This window comes from Diceros bicornis, chromosome 1, assembly GCF_020826845.1.
Source record: "Diceros bicornis minor isolate mBicDic1 chromosome 1, mDicBic1.mat.cur, whole genome shotgun sequence".
Taxonomy (NCBI): Eukaryota; Metazoa; Chordata; class Mammalia; order Perissodactyla; family Rhinocerotidae; genus Diceros; species Diceros bicornis.
Genome location: NC_080740.1, coordinates 63,801,998 through 63,821,922, shown reverse-complemented (window position 1 = coordinate 63,821,922; position 19,925 = coordinate 63,801,998). Strand labels below are relative to the sequence as shown.

The window sequence follows — 19,925 nt, the reverse complement described above, 5'->3', positions numbered from 1 at the left end:
TTTATTTTCTCTAATGTTTAAAGAAAGCAATGGAAAAACTCATTTGGTTAAGGAAGTTGCAGCATGTATTAGGTTTAAATTAGTATAAATACTGCCATCTGCAGGACCACTGAACCTATTAAGTCAGCACTAGAAATTCAATTCTTATAATATATGAACTTAATTCTCAGACTGTTCTCCAAAACCAGCCCCCAATAATTTTAACTATACAACATAAACAGAAGAAAATCAAATCTATTCATATTTGGCCTAACTGCCATTGTTAAATATAAGTTGGGCCAACACAGAACTCTTTTATTTGACTATAAACATACAGACCATACTGAAAGGCCACGTTTCTTCTCCTGATAGACAAACTTAAGGTTTTCTCTGAGGATGATTACACGCGTATCATGAAGACTCACAAAATAACCACAACCTAAATTTTTACCCTTTTTTAAGAGAGTATTTGTTCAATTTTCCTACAATTCTATCCTCAAATTATGTTCCTCAAATTATGACAGTAAGTTTCTTAAAATTCCAAATAAGATTTTATAGTCTTAGAAGTAGAAATCCTAAAACCCTAATTCAATTTACTATCCTCAATTCCGACTCTTATTCCTACATTTTACCAAATTCTTCCACTCCTTTCCTTCATCTTGTTTGATTATCCCTTCCTTAATTATCCTCATTAGAGCCATACACTGGTATTTCAAATAGAATTTAAGGCTCCAAGACAAATTATACCAAATCCCTCCTGTTCACCTTGCTGCCGAATTGATATAAAGAAGGAAAAACAAAGAGAGACTTCATTGTACATAAAACCAAAAGTCTTGTTTTTCTTTTTCACTAAAGCACGCTAGAGGGCTGAATTAAAACGAAAAATGAGAAAAATGAATGAACATTAACATCAAAGATGTCTTACTATATAAACAAATATTAATATTACTTGCTATGAAACACCAGCTTCCTCTCCAAAGAATCTTGTTATCTTGGACAAAATTTTACCAATCATCTAACTCAAATTCTCTACCAACTGACCGACAAAATGTCATTAGTGGCTGCCATTTATTAAATGCCTTTTACTGCCAAACTTCATAGGTACCACACCTCATTTGGTCATATGGTCACCATCATCTGTTCTAAAATTTAACGATGAGCTGAGGGTCAGAGAAGACAATGACATCAAAATAGAGCTATAACTGAAGAGATTTTATTGTGAAAAAATTCTATTTTCTATAGAAATGAATTTTTCTACTCTGTACCTTTTACCCGCTGATCCTATTAAGAAACTGTAAAGCAAAACAAAAGTCCTTTTAGATGATAGCTTTTCAAATACTTCAATAATGGTATTATGCTACCTATCAATCTTCTCTCAACAGAATTAACAACCCCACCTCCTTCAGATAACTCAGAATCTGGGATCTGGTCTTAATACTTTCTTTGACCCTAAAGCAGACCAAGATGCAAGAGGTTATGATGAATGTCAAGCTAGTCTCCATTTATCACTTAGTTTTCTACAAGAAGTATATCCAAAGAGGAAAGTATCCAGCTGCTTGTCTTAAACTTAATTTAGAAAAAGGGTAATCCTTAGTATTAGAGAAAACATTTTTGGTTTTCTTACTTTAAATGATTTGAGTTTCTTAAACATTACATATTGGGCATTTAATTAACACTTCATTAACAATGCGTAAAAGGTTTTCCTACCCAAAAAACACTAATTCTTGAAATTTTTGGTTTCTTTCTTGCTAAGGTGTAATATTTGAAAGTGTTCTTTTCAAAATAGTCACAAGAAAAAAGACAATTAGAGCAATAGTGATAATGAACATGTGTGTAAATCCAAGAAATAGCTGTATTACAACCCTATTCTTACACAGAAACTAGTACAATAAAGTGGCAATAATAGATAGTGAGAGGAATGTGAAATTGGGAAACAAGAGACTTTGGTTCTAGTCACCTTTGCTCCAAACTAGCCCTGTGAACTGGACATCTTTAAGGTGTATTTTCAACTATAATACTAGGAGAATAGACCATGGATTAAGGATTAAAGGTGTTTTGATAACAGCAAATGCATTCAAAATAGGATGCCCAACACTATCTCTGTTTAATCTGTATAGGAAGAATTCTATTCCACAATCTTTTAATCCCTTCTCTAGTTATGATATCCCCTAAGACAAAAAAATACATGAATTCACCATAATTATTTAAATGTTTATGGTGCATGTTATACTTTAATTCACATTGGTATAAGGGAAACTTCTGGTTTCTGTTTTAGATGAATTTTTTATAGTTAAGTGACTCCCACTTTCTTCCCAGTATAACATAGTTATTAAGAGCATGGTATTTGTATTTGGAGCGCCCACGCTCAAATACCAACACCATCACTTATTAGCTATGCGACCATGGGCTAGTACTTTAACCTGTCTGTGTACCTACCTCATAAGATGGTTATGAAAATTAAATGAGTTATCACATGCAAAGTGCTTCCACCAGTGCACAATATATAAATCACTCAACTTGTGTTAGCTATTAATGACTTGTGAGTTCTCAACTTCATAGACTCAATTCGTTAAAAATATTGCATTTAGAACATATTTACACAAAAAGATGATCATTTTTAATTCATTGAGGCCATTATTAAAAATGAATGTAGCTTTAAATGTGGCTCTAATTTTAAGACACGTAAACAACAACAAAAAAGGACATTTACCAAAACTGAAGAGAAAATATTGCAGTTAGCCATGAATCTTTCAAAAACGTTTCAAACAGGTGAGATTCAAGGCAAATTTCAAATGCCAACAGACACATGAGAACAAACTAATTGACAATATGAAAACATAGCTAGAAAGACTACTATAATCTATTAGTTTACCTGGAAGTGGAATTGGCATGCCAGGAAGGGGAACACGAAACGGAGGTACCATTACTGGTGGAAAAGCAGGTATTGCTGCTGCTGGCTGAGGTACTGAATGAGGAACAGCAGGAGGTAACGTCTGGGGGTGCGGCTGGGGAACGGTTTGCACAGGTGTGGCTGTAGGAGCAGGAGTTGAAACACTAACTGTAGGCGTGGCAACTGAAACAGCAGAACTTGGGGTCTGATCTTGTGTTGTGGGTGCTGATAAAAGATAAAACAAAAATATGTATCACTCCTTCATAAACCATTTTATTATACTCATTCATCATTCACTCATTCAGTAAGTATTTAAGGGCCCATTCCATGCACTGCAAGAAATTTGTAACAAGGTCTCTGTCTTCAAGAAGCTTGAAAACAGTCAAACAAAATATAAAAAATAACTAAAATACAAAGTGAAATGGGATAAATGTATAGGAGTGTAAATCAAGACCCAAAGACCACTTCTAACTGTGAGAGGGTACAGAACATTGTATACTGTGATGATAGGCCTTGAAAGATTAGGATTTCAACAAGGAAAATGATGAAGTGGAAGGAGAAAATAAGCAAGTGGTGGGAAAAGTGAGCAAAAGCAAAGAGTAGAGGACAAGAAGGAATAGTTTAGAAAACAGAAGGCAAGCAGTAAACTTGCTTTAAAACACGAGGCATACCAACAGAACCAGTGAGTTACGGCTGCAAAGGTAGGCCAGAGGAACAAAGCAGAAAGCCTTGAACAGAAGGCTAAGGAGTCTGCACTTTACCGGGTATGTAAATGTAGAGAAATGATCTAGAAGAATGCATACCAAAATGTATTAACTCATTACATCTGTGTATATCTTTCACTTTTACTACTTGTGCTTCATTAGAGTTTGAATTTTTTATAAGAATGCATTCACATGCATTCACCAATATTTGTGTAACTCTGTGAATGTAACAGCGATTTGAGGGAGGCAAAATCAAGGTGTCTGTATGGAAGAATAATAATCAGTGTTCATCTGATGAATCAACCTGGTAGATGCATAGGAAGAAAAGGAAGAACAGAGGTGGGAAAATCAATTTCAACATATCTGGCCTTGTCCAAGCAAGGAAGAACGGAGAGAAAAAGACATGCAATAACTAATGACTGACTGGATATGAACAAATGGAGTCAAAAACAACTTGGGTTTCTCTACAACTATTTCAAAATAAAAAGATAAAAAAAGAAAAAAAAACCCTCAAGTTTCCAGTGTGAGAGACCAGGAATTGTGAAATTCAGGATAATCTGGTTCTGCTAACACATTATTTTTTTTTTTTTTTTTTTTTTTGTGAGGAGATCAGCCCTGTGCTAACATCCGCCAATCCTCCTCTTTTTTTTGCTGAGGAAGACGGCCCTGGGCTAACATCTGTGCCCATCTTCCTCCACTTTATATGGGACGCCGCCACAGCATGGCCTGCCAAGCAGTGCGTCGGTGCGCGCCCGGGATCCGAACCAGCGAACCCCGGGCCGCCGCAGCGGAGCGCGCGCACTTAACCGCTTGCGCCACCGGGCCGGCCCCAACACATTATTTTTAAGTATCAAAAACAAAACATTTCATCCCTAGTAACCACATTTAAAATCAAACTGTGACCCCAAAAATAAATAAATAAAATTTGTATTTCATACTTTTGAAAAAGTTTTAGTTCTCAAATATTACAAAACATTTTTTTATTCATAACTCATCTAATTTCAAACAAAATTCATTGTGGTAATTCATTGGTAACAAATATTTCATCTTTTTCCTGATGTAGAGAAAAATGTCAAACTCTACCTGTATTGGACTAAGAATGAATTTATCAAATTAAATGAAATGAAACAGTACTTTCCCAATCTGTATGCCAATTTTATTCTAAGGGAAAGCACACTAATACAAACCACCCAATAATCCAACTGACAACAACATTTGCCAGTATTTTTTCAGTTCCTAATAATGAAAAACTCACAGGCTGGGAAGATGTGAGCAATTTCATACTTGTTAATGAGGGACTCACCTTGGCTAAATAGACAGCAGGGCCAAACAAGTATCTTCAGGGGCCCAGGAATGAATTGTTGGTCTAGCATAGACCTAGCCTTAGGGTACAGTATCATATTAATATAATTTTATAACAGTGTGAAAAATACAAATTACATGCAACATTTGCCCAGTCCCATACATATATCACTTAGCATTTGTAATCTACTGTAATGGCTGAAAACATATCTAGTTATTCTTCCCAACTTCCCTGAGAAGTAGGATTTCATCAGCATTTTTCACAAACTTGCACAGGATAAAATGAGCTTATGCTCAACAGGGGTTAAAATAGAAATTCCTTACTTTTTAGCCCCATTTACCCACAGGTCTATACTGCAGTTCATAGAATTACATTTTTTTAAATATTATGGTAATAGTATTTAAAAATAATTACTAAAATTATGATACAAAATACTGTAGTCAGGAAAATAAAATGAGTTATGAAGGCATCAAATTTTAAGTGGAAAGGAACATCACTGAAGATGGCAAAAAGTATTCACTCAACCCCTTCCTCTTGCTGACACGGGATTTTCTGAATTTGATGCGTGGCCATGAGTCATGAGAGGAAAGGGATAAAGAATTAAACAGGAAACTGCGAGAATGGCAGCTAGGACTTTACAGTGGGTAAATTCCTACTAGCTCCACTTGCTAAAATAACTAATGAAACACTAGGCCTCAAAATATACGACTAATCCAGCCTCAGAGCTTAACTAAAAAGACAAGACTATAACAGATGGAGAAATATTAAGACTGTAGTATGACAACACTTCATGACACTGAATCAAGTGAAATAAAAACAGACGTCAGGAATACTCAGAAAGACAACATCAAAACTGATGTTTAAAGGCAGTAAAATGAACATGATTTTGCTATTCTGTTCTTAGAATAAAGGTCTCCCAATCACCAAAGGGCAATGCAAAAAATGACACACGAGTGTTCTGAATAGAATAGTTGATAATCAGAAGCTTGCTATGGGACTGAGAGACCACTCTGATACAGAAATGGAATACATATAGGATAGTTCAAGCAACTAGCTTCCCACCTTCTTTTAAACTAAGTACTACTATTTCTCCCTCCTAAGAAGGCAGGGAACAAAATATAAGCAACAGAGAGCCTCCACATAGAACCACACTGCTTTTGTTAATCCCCTTCTCCCATTACCACCTCAGGTACCCTGTAAAAACTGGCAGTTCTCTGCCTTGCCACACAAGGTTTAGAAGCACCAGCCTATAAAAAGACAAAGACTCTCAAGCAGCTAGCTAGTATCACTGCTATACTTCCGTATCAGAATTCACCTTAGCCACGAAAGAAAACACACTTGCAAAGCACTATTTACATCTTCCTCTTAAGTACATTCTCCCCCAAGCTGTCTGAAAAATATCAAGTAGAGCCCTTAAAAAACTATCTCCATATTACACGTACCTTACCTCTTATATCAATAAAATAAAATCAAATATGAATCTACTCCGATTAAATTTCTCACATATACATACTTCTTACAGGATAATATACACCAATAATTCCCAAGTCCCCGAACTTACGGGGGCGGGGGGAGAGGCACCTTTCCTTTTTTTATTCTCATCTATTATCCAGGTAGCAAAATAACCCAAGTTATAATCACCCTATAGGGATAACTATGTATCTTCATACCAGTATCATAACAAATAATCAAATCAATAAAATCATTATTTAAATATTTTTGGGCTCAATCTCAGCCTGTAGAGTAAGAAGCAATACACACATACCAAAAAAAAAGAACAAAAAAACCCAGAAATAGTAACATAAATATTAATGACAATCTTTTAAACAAATTAATATATTCTTCTTTCCTCATCCCTGAAATCCGCTATTCATCGCCTCTCATCTTTTTAGAAAAGATGTAACTTTTGGGCCTCTGTGACTTTATACTTGAAAATTCTCTTACTTTCCTGACTGCTTCTGTCTCAACTCCTCATTTCATCTGCCTACCTCCCATTCTAGGATCTATCCACCTCCAAACGAGATTATTGAAAAGTTCCTGATAAGATTCCCTGATTTCAACACTACCCAAAAAACAGGCACCAGAAAAATCTTCCAGAATACTGCATTTATACAGGCTCCCTATTGCCTGCCTGCCTGTCTGCCTCACCCATTTGCCTGGTTCTTAAAACTCTTCATAACCTGGTCTCATTCTTATTCAATCTATTAACCTATATAAACCCTCCCACCTCAAAAGAGCTTCTTAATAATCCCATAAACTATATTTATCCTCATTTCTTGACCTTTGTTTATGCTGTTCCCCCCACCTGAAAGACTTCTCTTTACTTTTGAACCTACTCAAATCCTACCACACATCCTTCATGATCAACCTCAATACCCCATATAGTCCACCCACTTGTCTCTCCATTTTCTTGAATTCTTACATCTTCTATTTTCACTGTATAGTTTTGCACACCATTCTCTAATTGTTTCACATGTATTACTCTTGCCTCCTCAGTTAGCAAAACTGGAAGCTCTGTAAGGTAGGGGCCAAGACTTACACTTATTTTGCAAACCCCACAACACCCAGCGTTACTTTTGGTCAAGTTAAATAGATAACCGCACCTCCCCAGTTTAGCTTCATGAATTCCAAGTGGGCAAATACTTTCTTCTACTAATGTTAATTTCTGTTCTTCTTTAACCACAAAGTCTCAATGTCAAAATGTATTTTAAATAACATCAAGGATTAACACCTGAAACACTAGGATAATTGTGGAATGCAGTCCCTACTTGTCCATTTCTCTATAGCCCCTAAATGAAAACACATACTGGCTAGTACTCACTTGATACTGTCTGTGAAACCGAAGAGGCAGTTGTTGTGGTAGAAGTGGTAGAGGATGGGGTGGATGATGATGTTGAAGTGGATACTGCAGGTGCTGGGCTACTGGTCGTAGGGGTGGAAGCTCCTACTGCTTGTGCTTGCACTTGCACTTGCGCCTGCGCCTGCGCCTGGGCCTGCGCCTGTGCCTGTGCTTGCGCCTGAGCCTGCGCCTGAGCTTGGGCTTGGGCCTGGGCCTGGGCCTGGGCCTGCGCTTGAGCTTGTGCTTGTGCCTGAGCCTGCGCCTGGGCCTGCGCCTGGGCCTGGGCCTGCACCTGTGCCTGGGCTGCAAGCATAGGTGTCAGTTCTGACTGTTGAATAACCTTAACTCCATCTGGCTTGGTCCATGCAGATTCACGTGTCCGAGCATTATAATAATAAACCTGCAGAGGAAGCAAAATCATTGGCATCATAGAATCTGTCAACTATCATTAAAAAAAAGATAATGCAACAATATTTTCTTTTAAACAGTATTAAAAAAAAAAACTTAGAAAAGAGAAAGTACATCAAAATTGTATGTTCATATATTATGGGACTAGAGGTAATTTTTCCCTCCTTTCTCCCCTTGCCCCATTTTCTATAATAAGCATACTATATTTTTAACATACATAAAAATGGAAAACCAAGGTTATATTTTGTGCAGAAAGTTAACATAGCAGGCCTGAAACTGCTATCCTTAGAAAGCGCTGCTTGCAAAGTTGACCCTTGGCTGGAATCTGGGTACTTGGATTTTGGGAGGGTTACCACAATTCCCTAACTGGTAAGAATGGCTCACTGTGCCTAAACTGTTTATGCAAACAATGCAGTTTATGCTAAATATCTGCTTTCCTTCCAGGTTTCTGGAATTTTGGTACGTGCTATGCAGATGGTGACAGATATGTGACCAGTCTGACAAGCTTCCCCGGTAGACAACACTTCACACGTATTTTCAAAATTCCCTTTCTACGTGATTCCATCGAGAGGACTCCTGGAAGCTTGTGCTTTGCTTCCTCCAGACTTCGCCCATCTACCTTTTTCCGTTTGCTGGCTTTGCTGTGTATCTTTTCACTGCAATTAGTCTTAGGCGTGAGTACAACTATATGCTGAGTCCTGTGAGTCTTCCTAGCGAACACTAAACCTGAGAGTTTGTTGAGTTTTGGGGACCCACGACACATATTTAAAATACAAGCTTCCAGAATTGCAGGTAAAGGTATGTAAGCACTCCAGGCAACCTTATGTCTGCACAGAAGTCTAATCCAGTGAACCTGTCCTGGAGTTCTACCCCATCTCATGCTTACTCAAGGCTCACTCTTAATTGGCAAGGACACTGTCATTGATCTCACTCTGGCAGAAATCTTAAGTTTTACTCTTCTGTCACCAAAGAGATAACAACCTAAATATATTTTATAATTTACCTTCCCATCTGGAGTTTTATTTTCAACCCATATCTCTTCCGTAGGAGGCAGTGCTGGAGTACCAGGAGCAGTCACAGGAGGCATTCCTGGTGGAAACATCATACCGGGAGGAGGAGGCATGGTTCCCATGGGTGGAGGCATGAAAGGTGGCCTCTGTTAATTCACAGGAAAAGTAATGGTCACTTGTATTTATCTTTTTTCCTTCAAATTATTACTAAATTCTACCCAAAAGTAAAGCACTGTGAGAGAAATTAGTCTTACAGTTCATTCAAATACATTCACCTAGGTTGTGTAAGTGAAGTTTCTGTCTAACAAAAATGATGACTAAACAGACTGGCAAGAAATATATCAAAATACTAACGGTAGTCATCTCTGGGTTATAGCATTATGGGTGAATTTTGCTTTATTCTTTATACTTTAACTGCATATTTCATACATTAGGCACTGGATTACTTTCAAAAGAAAAACATTGATTTTTATATCTTGTTTAACACCAGCACACCAATGCCTCCACAGCTCCCTACAATCGGAACCAACAATAGAGAAACATTTTATAAATAACACAGCAATAACTAAAAAAGAAAAATCAGATACCCTTAATCCTTTATTCTCTTTTCCTACAAGAAAAAAAGTGTATCAGCTAGGAAAATATTCATCATTTCCTATTTTTCAAATAATAATAAGAATAATGTAGCTCATCAAAGATGTGAATGTCAGTAAGTTTAAAAGATACAGTAAAATACCATTTTACTTTTGGTGGAAAATAAGAATTTAGATGGTACGTATTACAATTAAAAAAAAATTTCCTGGTGCCACTACTGATTCAATCCCATCTCTGATAATTCCTTCACTGTCATTCTTCAATGATTGACGACATAACACAAGATCTCGAACCAAACAACTCAACTCTAACTGCTGTATCTTAACTAACTAAAGCAGAAGTGGTCTGACATTCTTAAAACAGATTTTGAACAGGGATTTAAAAGATTTGCTCTATAATCTACAAATAACATTAAAATTCAATTATCCAAAACACCTTAATATGGATAATGGAATAAACACTATGCTAATAACGTGAAACTGTATTTCATTTTCCTAAAAATGTTTTCGGGGCCGGCCCGGTGGTGCAAGCGGTTAAGTGTGCACGCTCCGCTGATGGCGGCCCGGGGTTCGCCGGTTTGGATCACTGGTGTGCACCGACGCACCGCTTGTTAAGCCATGCTGTGGCGGCGTCCCATATAAAGTAGAGGAAGATGGGCACGGATGTTAGCCCAGAGCCAGTCTTCCTCAGCACAAAAGAGGAGGATTGACATTGGATGTTAGCTCAGGGCTGGTCTTCCTCACACACACATACACACACACAAGTTTCTTTCCTATATTCTAGTTTTTTTGGATTTACTTTGGTGTCTTTCAAGCATCAGCACACAGACCCATGTTCTATAAAATATCTACCCTAAATATGTCTCATGCATCATTAACTGGAAATCACTTGGATTTAATGTAAAACCACACAATTATCCATCAAGACCAAGAAAAGCATCACAACACTAGAAAGTATCCCATTACAACATGTGATATATTTCCATTAGCAGGTTACATTAGTCCGTTACGTTTTATAATATTCTGCAAGTAAGTCTAACTCTTAAAAGTACATATTAGAATAAATTCACATGTAACAAGTTATACCAGAGTCAGTAGGTCAAAAAGCTATTTTTTATTCTAATCTTAAAGAAAATATGAAACCATTTAACCATTTGTTTAAGGGGAGGAAGGGCTATTCATTACTAGGAAGGCAATAAAATTAAGCAAAGCATCAAAACCTTGTGTCTCTTCCATAAATATAACGCTATCTAAGCAGAGTTAACATCACATAGATAGTACATCATCATCTTCTATTTTTAGTAAGTCCATTCTTGATTATCTAAGCTCATGGAAGGCAGATGATACCACTATTATTTATTTGGTTTCAGAATTGTACAGGCTTTATAAATCAAGAAAACACAGATACATACTCAAATAAAAAGAATACAATCTCAAAAGTGTAGACATGTGACACCTGATATTCTCATGACTTCATTTCAGACAGTAGCTGAGTCTACATACACTACAGAGGGATATATGCCTCAGGTTAAAATACCAGAAAAGTTTTTATTTAAAAAAATCCCACAATAATTCTATATCTAAAACTGTAAGATAACCCAATTTTCTTTTCAGGAGAGAGAAAAAAATTCCAAATATTGTGCTTATAAAAGTGTGTGTCATCACTTTCTTGATTCCATCCTAGGCATCAATTCTGGGGAGCACTGCTCAGGAACGTATATACATATATATTTATACTTATTGGCAACATGTATCATTAAAAACAAATATCCTCCACTCTACACATTAAGATATCAAACTTCATTTCCCTTAAAGAAGATAGATTACTAAAGACAATTCTCAGAGACAAAGGCCAGTAAGAACTATCCTATTCAATACCAGTTTAATATGCGTATTTTTCTATCACCACCTAAATTCCCATTCTGAATTTCTATACTAATTACTGTTACTACTGCTTTTGGAGTATATACGGATGTTCTCTTTTGCTCCCGTTTTCCTACAAACTGAAACTAAGAACACAAGTTTTTTAGGCAAAACTCATATAAAATATTGGTACTAACGCCAACAAAGAAACGTCAACCTCTACATTCTTTACCTGGAGGTGTGGCGGGCCCATAGGTGGAGGAATCCCTCCAGGAGGAGGCATTGGCGGCATATTAGGATCAAAAGGAGGACGTCCAAAGGGTGGCCGAGGCGGCGGAGGAGGGCCTCGCATCATACCAAAAGGTGGAGGAGGTCGCATGAGAGGTGGTGGGCCTCGCATCACCGCGTTTGGTGGGGGAGCCGGGCCTCGGAATCTCAAGGCCTGCTGTTGAGCCATCCTGTGTGGGAAAGCAATGAATAAATTTTTCTTTCTCAAAATTAAAAAAATGTAGCTACTGATCTCTAATCACACTGAATTTAAAAGGCCCCTAAGAGCAACTGGAGTTGGAAAGTCACCATTTTGCAACCATCATGATAAAAAGTGCATCAGTAGGGGGCCTCCTGGTGGTGGAGCGGTTAAGTGCGCACGTTCTGCTTTGGCGGCCAGGGGGTCGCGGGTTCGGATCACAGGCGCGCACCAACGCACCACCTGTCAAGCCATGCATCCCATATAAAGTAGAGGAAGATGGGCACAGATGTTAGCCCAGGGCCAATTTTCCTCAGCAAAAAAAAAAAAAAAAGTGCATCAGTAAGAAGGATCAATGGACACCAAATCTAGGAGGAAATTTGGATGAGGGGGATATTTGGTTAGTCTTAAAATGTCTCCCCACATGCTGCTTATAGCAGAAAGGGAGGATGGAAAAAACACTATGTAATAGGGAAGGTGGGCAACACCCTGACCAGGTGGACAAAATTAATATCATCTAAAAAGGACAAACGGACCTCATGTGACTGAGTGGGACACAATATCACCTATTCCAGGCAAGAATGTATAACCTCAATCTAATAATGAGGAAATATTAGACAAACACAAAATGAGGAATGTTCTATTAAAAAGGGAGGAGCAGGGGCTGTAGTCTTCAGAAATGTCGATGTTATACCTAAAGGACAAAGGGAGGCTATGAAAATGGTCAGATTAACGGAGGCTAAAGAGACATGACAACACAATACTAACTCGAGACCAGATCCTGCACTAGAGGGAAGAAATGCGATAAAGGACGTATTGGATTAATGGACAACATTGGAATATGGACAATAGATTAAAAGTATTGTTTCACTGTAAATTTATGAAGTTGATAACTGCTGTAGTTAAGTAAGAGAATATCTCTATTCTGAAAAGAAAATACACTTACGTATTTAGGGGGGTAAAGGGCCATGGTATATATATCTTACCCTCAAATGGTTCAGAGTAACAGAGAGCATGCGTGCGTACAAATAATAAAGCAGAAGAGGTAAAATATTAACACTAAGTGCACTATCTTTATTTTTGCAACTTAAGTTTGAAATTTCTTCCAAATACAAAGTTTTTACGGGGGGCGGAAAGGAGGCGGAGCAGCTTAAGAGATCATTAGTATTCTCTATCTAAAGGGAAAGTCTTTCCCTACACTGCACCCCATCCTACCCTTCAATCTCTAGCTAAACACCCTAGTTTATTTTCTCCATGGCATTTAAGCAATAAATAATATCACATAAGATGGTACTGTCTATCTTCTCTCACAAGTGCTTTTTAAAAAAAATTACTAACTCTTAAAAGTGCTTACTATGTGCCAGGCAGTCTCCAAGGTCTTTTTAAATCATTTAATCATCATAACAACCCTATGAGATAGATGCTATTATCAACCCTCATTTTATAGATAAGGACATTAAAGCACACAGAAATTAAATAACTTCCCCACGGCCACACAGCTAGTTCAGTGGTAAAGCCAGGATTCAAACAAAAGCAAATGGCTCTTAAACACTACACCATGCTGTCTATAAGCCCCTTTTTAAGTAGGAATACTCTGTCCTGTTCACCCTTATATCCTTAGCACAGTTAGGTCTACACATAGTAGGGTTCAATAAATACTTGTTGAATGAACCAATGAATACGTAGGTGATACTGTACCTAAGCTACCCTAGAAGTAGGGTATGTAGGTATGTATAAAAATTATTTTTACTATAATTTGCCACAGTCGATTTACTGAGCACCTATCAGTCTTCCCAGTAGCTACTATAAATCTCTTCATTACACATGATTTTTACATTTCTGTGCTCAAGATTAACAATTATATTCCTTATGTATATTTGAAGATAATCATTCTTATACTCTCTCCTCACCAGGCTCTTCCAACTTTCCTACATTTTTCAACCCTCCGCTTAAGATTACCCTTGAACTTTTCTCTAAATTTTCCACATCATAGCTCAATTCTGACACAAAAAAATCCTCATAAAGAGCCATTTGCCCCCTAGGGGAACACTAGGATTGTTAACACATTCAGAACTACTACAACAAGTGTATTTAACCAAATTTGCAAATTATCCTACTCTCCTTATAAAGTATTGAGTTAAAAACAGTGACGGCAAAAAAGAGTATGGATTGTGTCACAATAATCAGTCTTTTTCAAATTATATGCACTTCCAAAAGACACATAGCCACTGTTACTGAAGGAATGTCTTAACATTTAGGACAGAAAAAAGTTAACCAAGGAAAGATATTCTGTTTCAACCTTGAGTTAATAATGTACCCTACTCTTAGATTTCCTTTGAGTCTGCGTCTCCCTTTTCAAAAACTCTACAGTATTTCTTTCTTTAGAATTTCACACTGCCTAGTTATACCTTGAAGTTAAGCGTTTAGGCTCTAAAATCACGAAAAAGTCAAATCAGGGCTCTATCTTTTGTTGTCAGGCTAGTTACATAATTTCTGAGCCTGAATATATTCAGATGTAAATGAGCGAGGGAATAGAAATAAAACCTGTCTCATATCTGTGCTCACTGAGATAATCCCTGTGAAACATTTAGAACAGTACCTGGTATAGTAAATTACTTTAACTACCATTACTTTCATTCCCCCACAAAACCCAGCACAGTGCTCTACCTGTAAAAGGCACTTCGTAGTCAATTTGACTAGATGGCTTTCAAAAGTCTGCCCCTGAAATGGTAACAAAATTCATATAATTTCCTCTATAAACAGCCTAAAGTTGCCATTTTCTAATGTCAGATATGTTATAGCACACGTGCTGAGCTCTTCATATACACTGCTTCATCACAATCACCTTACCAGAACCTGCAGTGAGGATTCAATGAGCTAATAAAGTACTCGGAACAGTGCCTAGCACATAAGTGCTCTATAAGTATTAGCTATTATCACTGTTGCTGTAACATTAATATAGTAAAAGTATTAGTGTTAAATGGTATTAATATTAGTAATAGTGTTAGCTATTATTATTATTATAATTATCATCAGACTCTATATAACCTGGCCCTTGTTGACCTCTCTATAGACTCTAGTCTTCTTTTTGATCAAATACTTCAAGTTCATTACCTTGAAACCTCTGCACTTGTTGTTCCCTCTGCCCAGCATGCTTTTCCCCAGATCTTTACATAACTGGCTCCTTATTATTCAGTCTCAGCTCAAATGTCACCTCAAACTCCTTCCCCAGCCCTAGCCTCTCCCAGCTCCTCTCTGGCTCATTACCCAATATAAGTTTTCAATTACGAGAAATGCTATGAAAAAATCTCTCACTTGTTTACTTTCCTATTATCTCTACCCGCTAGCATATAGTTTCCCCTTAGTGTACTGCTGTATCCCAGGGCCCAAGATGGTAGTTGTTCAAATATTATTGTTTTAATAATGAAAGTGAACACTGAGTGCTTCCTATATACCAGGCATGGTTATATGGACATTATTTGTACTAACTCTTTTAATCCTCACAACAACCCACTGTGGTAAATTTGGCACCATTTTTACAGAGGAAACTACAGCACAGAAAAATAACTTAAGGCAGTTACCTATGGTATCACCAGAGTATTCGTATTTCCATTTTATAGTTGAGGGAATTTAGACTGCAATACCTTGTCGTCAAAATTCATAAAGTATTAATAGGTAAACAAAGGCCCTGGGTAAAGGATCTATACAAATATGACTCTAAAAGTTATCTTAATGGCCCTCAACCATAAAAGGATGGATCGCATGTGGATCTCCAAATAAATTATGCCTGCTGTAGGTTATTTGCATTCCACCACGTTCAACCTTTTTGGAAAACAGAAGCCTACTTGCACGAACAGAAACACAAAAAGAATTTTTTACAAGAACAAATGTATTTCTCTAGAAGTACTCTATCCAGATACACAAGCTCCCCAAAGGTGAAGACAAGACTGCAAATACTTTAATGGGACGAGCAAAAATGGAAAGATGTTACTGACATATGGGAGGCAAATTACGTAATAGACTGTGAGGAGACCTAGGTTTTAATTCAGACTCTGTCAATTACTTAGTGACCTTGTGTAAGTCTCTCCACACTTGCAGGCTGACTTCCTCTTTTGATGTGGTTAGTTTAGTTTGGAATTCAGATCAATTGTAATTAGCATGGAAGCAAGGATCCTTGAGAACAAAGGTTTTTGGTCTGGTTCAAGGCTCTACTGTCAACACTCAGTTCAGTAACTGTCACAAAGGGCTGGCCCGGTGGCTTAGCCATTAAGTGCGCGCGCTCGGCTACTGGCGGCCCAGGTTCGGATCCCGGGCACGCACCGAAGCACCGCTTCTCCGGCCATGCTGAGGCCGCGTCCCACATACAGCAACTAGAAGGATGTGCAACTATGACATACAACTATCTGCTGGGGCTTTGGGGGAAAATAAATAAATAAATAAGTAACTGTCACATAGCGCACACTCAATAAATGTGGGTCTGGTAAGGTAACCGCCTCCAAATCTCCTATATTTATTTATTTACCATATATCTACTGAACACCTTATTTGCCAGGCACTATGATAGACACACCACAAAATACCTTCAGGATACAAATACAAAAACTAAGCCCCAATTTCTGCCAAAGAGGCCACATCAACAGCTAATTTCTCTTAAACCATGAGAAATGCTAAAATAAAGGTCTGTACAATTTGCTCTGGAAGCAACTTCCAACCTAACAGGCTAAGATATAAAATATTTGCAACAGAACACCTAATTCAAAGCCCTACTCAAACCAGTTTCCCAACAATGTCTAATAAAATCTAAAAGGCTACTCATTTTAAAGCTGAAGAAAGATATTCTCTAAAACGCAAATTAATGTTCCCAAATAATCCCTATGAGATTAGCTAGGTAACCTCTTGAGATCAGAATCAGGAATAAACCTTCCACCACTAATACCCAACGACCCTGACAATGCACTGTGATCACTCATTACTGAAGTGGACATATGGGGTTTCAAGGATTTGAGATTCATCTCTGAAATAAGATTGTATTCCTGCCAAAGTAAGGATTTTTGTGTGCAACAATTCAGAACCTAAAAGATATTTTTTTGCCCTAAAATCTTGAAAAATAATACCCATTTCCTTAAACGATTTCATCCTGAGCTCTAGACAATACTAAAGCGCTCATAACCTACACTCCTCTTTTTCACTTTCAAACGCTGACAGTGGCACAAATCAGAATGAGAGCTGAACATCTGAAATGACGTTTTTCCCACCAGAAAAAAAAATGTATCAAACATACACAAAGCTTAGCACCTCTTTTTCCTCAAAAACCATTGACTAAAGATTCTCCCAAGACACTTTAAAGATTCTTCCAAGACACTTTCACTTTATCAAATCTTAATTACAAATTCCAGAGGCAGTGAGAAACCAGGGGAAGAAAAGTCACTGCTCTCTTTAGGGCAATGGCGCGAGATCGAGATCGCAGGCTCTGGAGCCTGAAGGCCTGGGTTCAAGCCACTTCCTGGAGCCATAATTCACCTATGCGACCTTGCTCTACTTCCTCAACCTCTACGAGGCTCAGTTTTCTCACCTGTAAGATGAGCAAATAATTTAACTGAAAGTGGCTCTGGTCTGTGGCCTGCAAAAGGAGAACAGCAACTGCTCCCAAGGGTGGTTGTGAGGCTTAAAGGAGGCAACTCTAAGTAAAGGGCTTACAGCACCGAGAAGCATGTAACAAACTGCTGCTGCTGTTGTTATTACTCACAAATACTGGATAAGCAAGAAAAGGATGAGTGAGAGAAAAGCCATACAGAGTTAAAAAAAAAAAAAATCAAGAGATGTGGGGAAAGAGAAACAGGGCAAACGTGGAGACCCCAAGAGGCCTCGGAGGGCGTGGAGAAGGCTGAGGCAGCAGGGTGAGGGGTCCCGGGGACTAACGGGAGTGGAGGGGCGCCGACCAGGGAAACTGGGCCCGCGGCGGCGCGCAGCCGGAGGGAAGGCTGAGGTCGGCCGAGGCGGAGGCGGCACGCGGCTGAGGCGGGGCCCCAAGGCGGGAACGCCGGGCCCAGCCCTTGGGCCGCAGGCCGCGAGGGGCGCTGGGGCCCCGCGAAAACCGCAGGGAGCGCCCCGAGAAGGCGCAGGAGGCCGCGGCCCAGCCCCGGCCCGGCTCTCTCATTCAAGCCACCTTCCCCTTTCCCCTTCTCTAACCCCATGCGGTCCTGGCCCCAGCCGCCGCGGGTCCTCTGCCCACCCTCACTCCCGACCTCCGCGCGGCAGGCTTAGTCCCTGGGACTCCAGCGTGCCGAGATGCAAGGAACGGCAGCGGCCCTTACCTGAGCTCCCCCGGATTGAATCGCTCACCGTCCCCCCCGTCCCCACCACGCTCCGCCATTACAGAGGGCCGCGTTTATCCACCCGCCGACCCGGCGTCCCCTATTGGCTGGGCGGATCGTCAATCTCGTGAGAGAGAGGCGGAGATTGCGGAGATCTGTGAGATGATTGGTGAAACTTTCCATCAATCCTCCAGCTGACGGTATCTGCCTCACTATTGGTGAAAGGGCCCGCCGACTTTGAAAGCGGTATGGAGACAGCCAGTTCATTGGTCGTTCGAAGGCTTTATGGGAAATGAGACTTTAGCGACGAGGAACCGCCGGCGCCCTCTCGCGGTAAGCGAAACTAGGTCCTCCCGTGTATACCCGGGCCTGCGGTAGCCACGTGTCTGCGGACTTCCAGGAAAGCCAATTGTGGAGCCATGTTGCCACATACTGGCCATATTGGCTCAGGCCGAGACCATTTCCATTGCGTAAGCCGATCAAAAATCGACCTGGGTTGCGCCTAAACCAGTTACAGAGTTGCTGTGGAAATAAGCTATTTCCCAGCTTTTCAGAATCAGGAGTCTTAAACCACCACCGGATTATAGCCATGTTATTGAATACTATATTACTAACTATAAGAATACTTGCTACATTGAAGGCTGGTGAGTGTTACAAGTTGCTGTATTAAGTTTGAGAAGGCAAGCCTCTTCTGCAATTTACAGTTTAAAGCACCTGTCCTTCAATTTCAAAATACACTTATCTGAAATTAACACACCATGATACCCAGAAAAAATTTTGAATATTTATTTCTCTTTTTATTAAAGAAAAAAAAAATTAGCCTCTGAGGTTTCAAAGGCACAATGAAGAATAACTATCATTAAGGAGCTAAAAATATTAAAATAATAATAAATTTTATTCATACCTAACCATATATACCAGGCAGTGTCCTAAGTACTTTCCATGTACTTCATAAACACTAAGAGGTGGTGCTATGGATCGCCACAGTTTATAAATGAAACTGAGGCACAGAGAAGTTAAGTAACTTGTCCAAGCAGAGCCTGGCCTTAAACCCAAGGTGGTGTGGCAGTGAAGCCCCATTGTTAAATACCATGATCCAAGAAAATTGAAAACACATCCACACATAAACTTGTACACAAATGTTCATAGCAGCATTATTCATAACAGCCAAAAAGTGGAATCAACCCCAATGTCCAACCAATAGATGAATGCATAAAAAATGTGATATAGCTATACAAAGGAATATTATTCAGCCATAAAAAGGAATTAAGTACTGATACATGCTACAACATGGGTGAATCTTGAAAACATTATGAAAGAAGTAAAAGAAGCCAAACACAAAAGGCTACATATTGTATGATTCCATTTATATGAAATGTCCAGAACAGGCAAATCCAAAGAGGCAGAAAGTAGATTAGTTTAGTGGTTTCGGGGGGCGGGGCTATAATGGGTATGGGATTTCTTTTTGGATAATGAAAATGTTCTAGAATTAGATAGTGGTAATGATTGCACAATTTGGTGAATATATTAAAACACATTGAATTGTACACTGTAAA

The 19,925-nt window shown here is 38.8% G+C and overlaps 1 protein-coding gene across 5 annotated transcripts in view; it reads right to left on the bottom strand.

Moving 5' to 3' along the window:
• Positions 1-18,445, bottom strand: part of TCERG1 (transcription elongation regulator 1) — a 65,949-nt gene extending 47,504 nt beyond the window's left edge. For 3 of the 5 annotated variants that reach the window (XM_058543352.1, XM_058543357.1, XM_058543368.1), the window contains exons 1-5: positions 18,370-18,444; positions 11,822-12,047; positions 9,127-9,279; positions 7,698-8,115; positions 2,852-3,094 (exon numbers count right to left, since the gene is read on the bottom strand). In XM_058543352.1, coding sequence (XP_058399335.1) covers positions 2,852-3,094; positions 7,698-8,115; positions 9,127-9,279; positions 11,822-12,047; positions 18,370-18,428 — 1,099 coding nt within the window. In that variant the 5' untranslated portion in view covers positions 18,429-18,444. Of the gene's footprint in view, positions 1-2,851; positions 3,095-7,697; positions 8,116-9,126; positions 9,280-11,821; positions 12,048-18,369 lie in introns of all 5 variants that reach the window. The other 2 variants (XR_009220460.1, XM_058543376.1) reach the window with 2 other exon arrangements.
• Between the last annotated feature and the right edge of the window lie 1,480 nt (positions 18,446-19,925).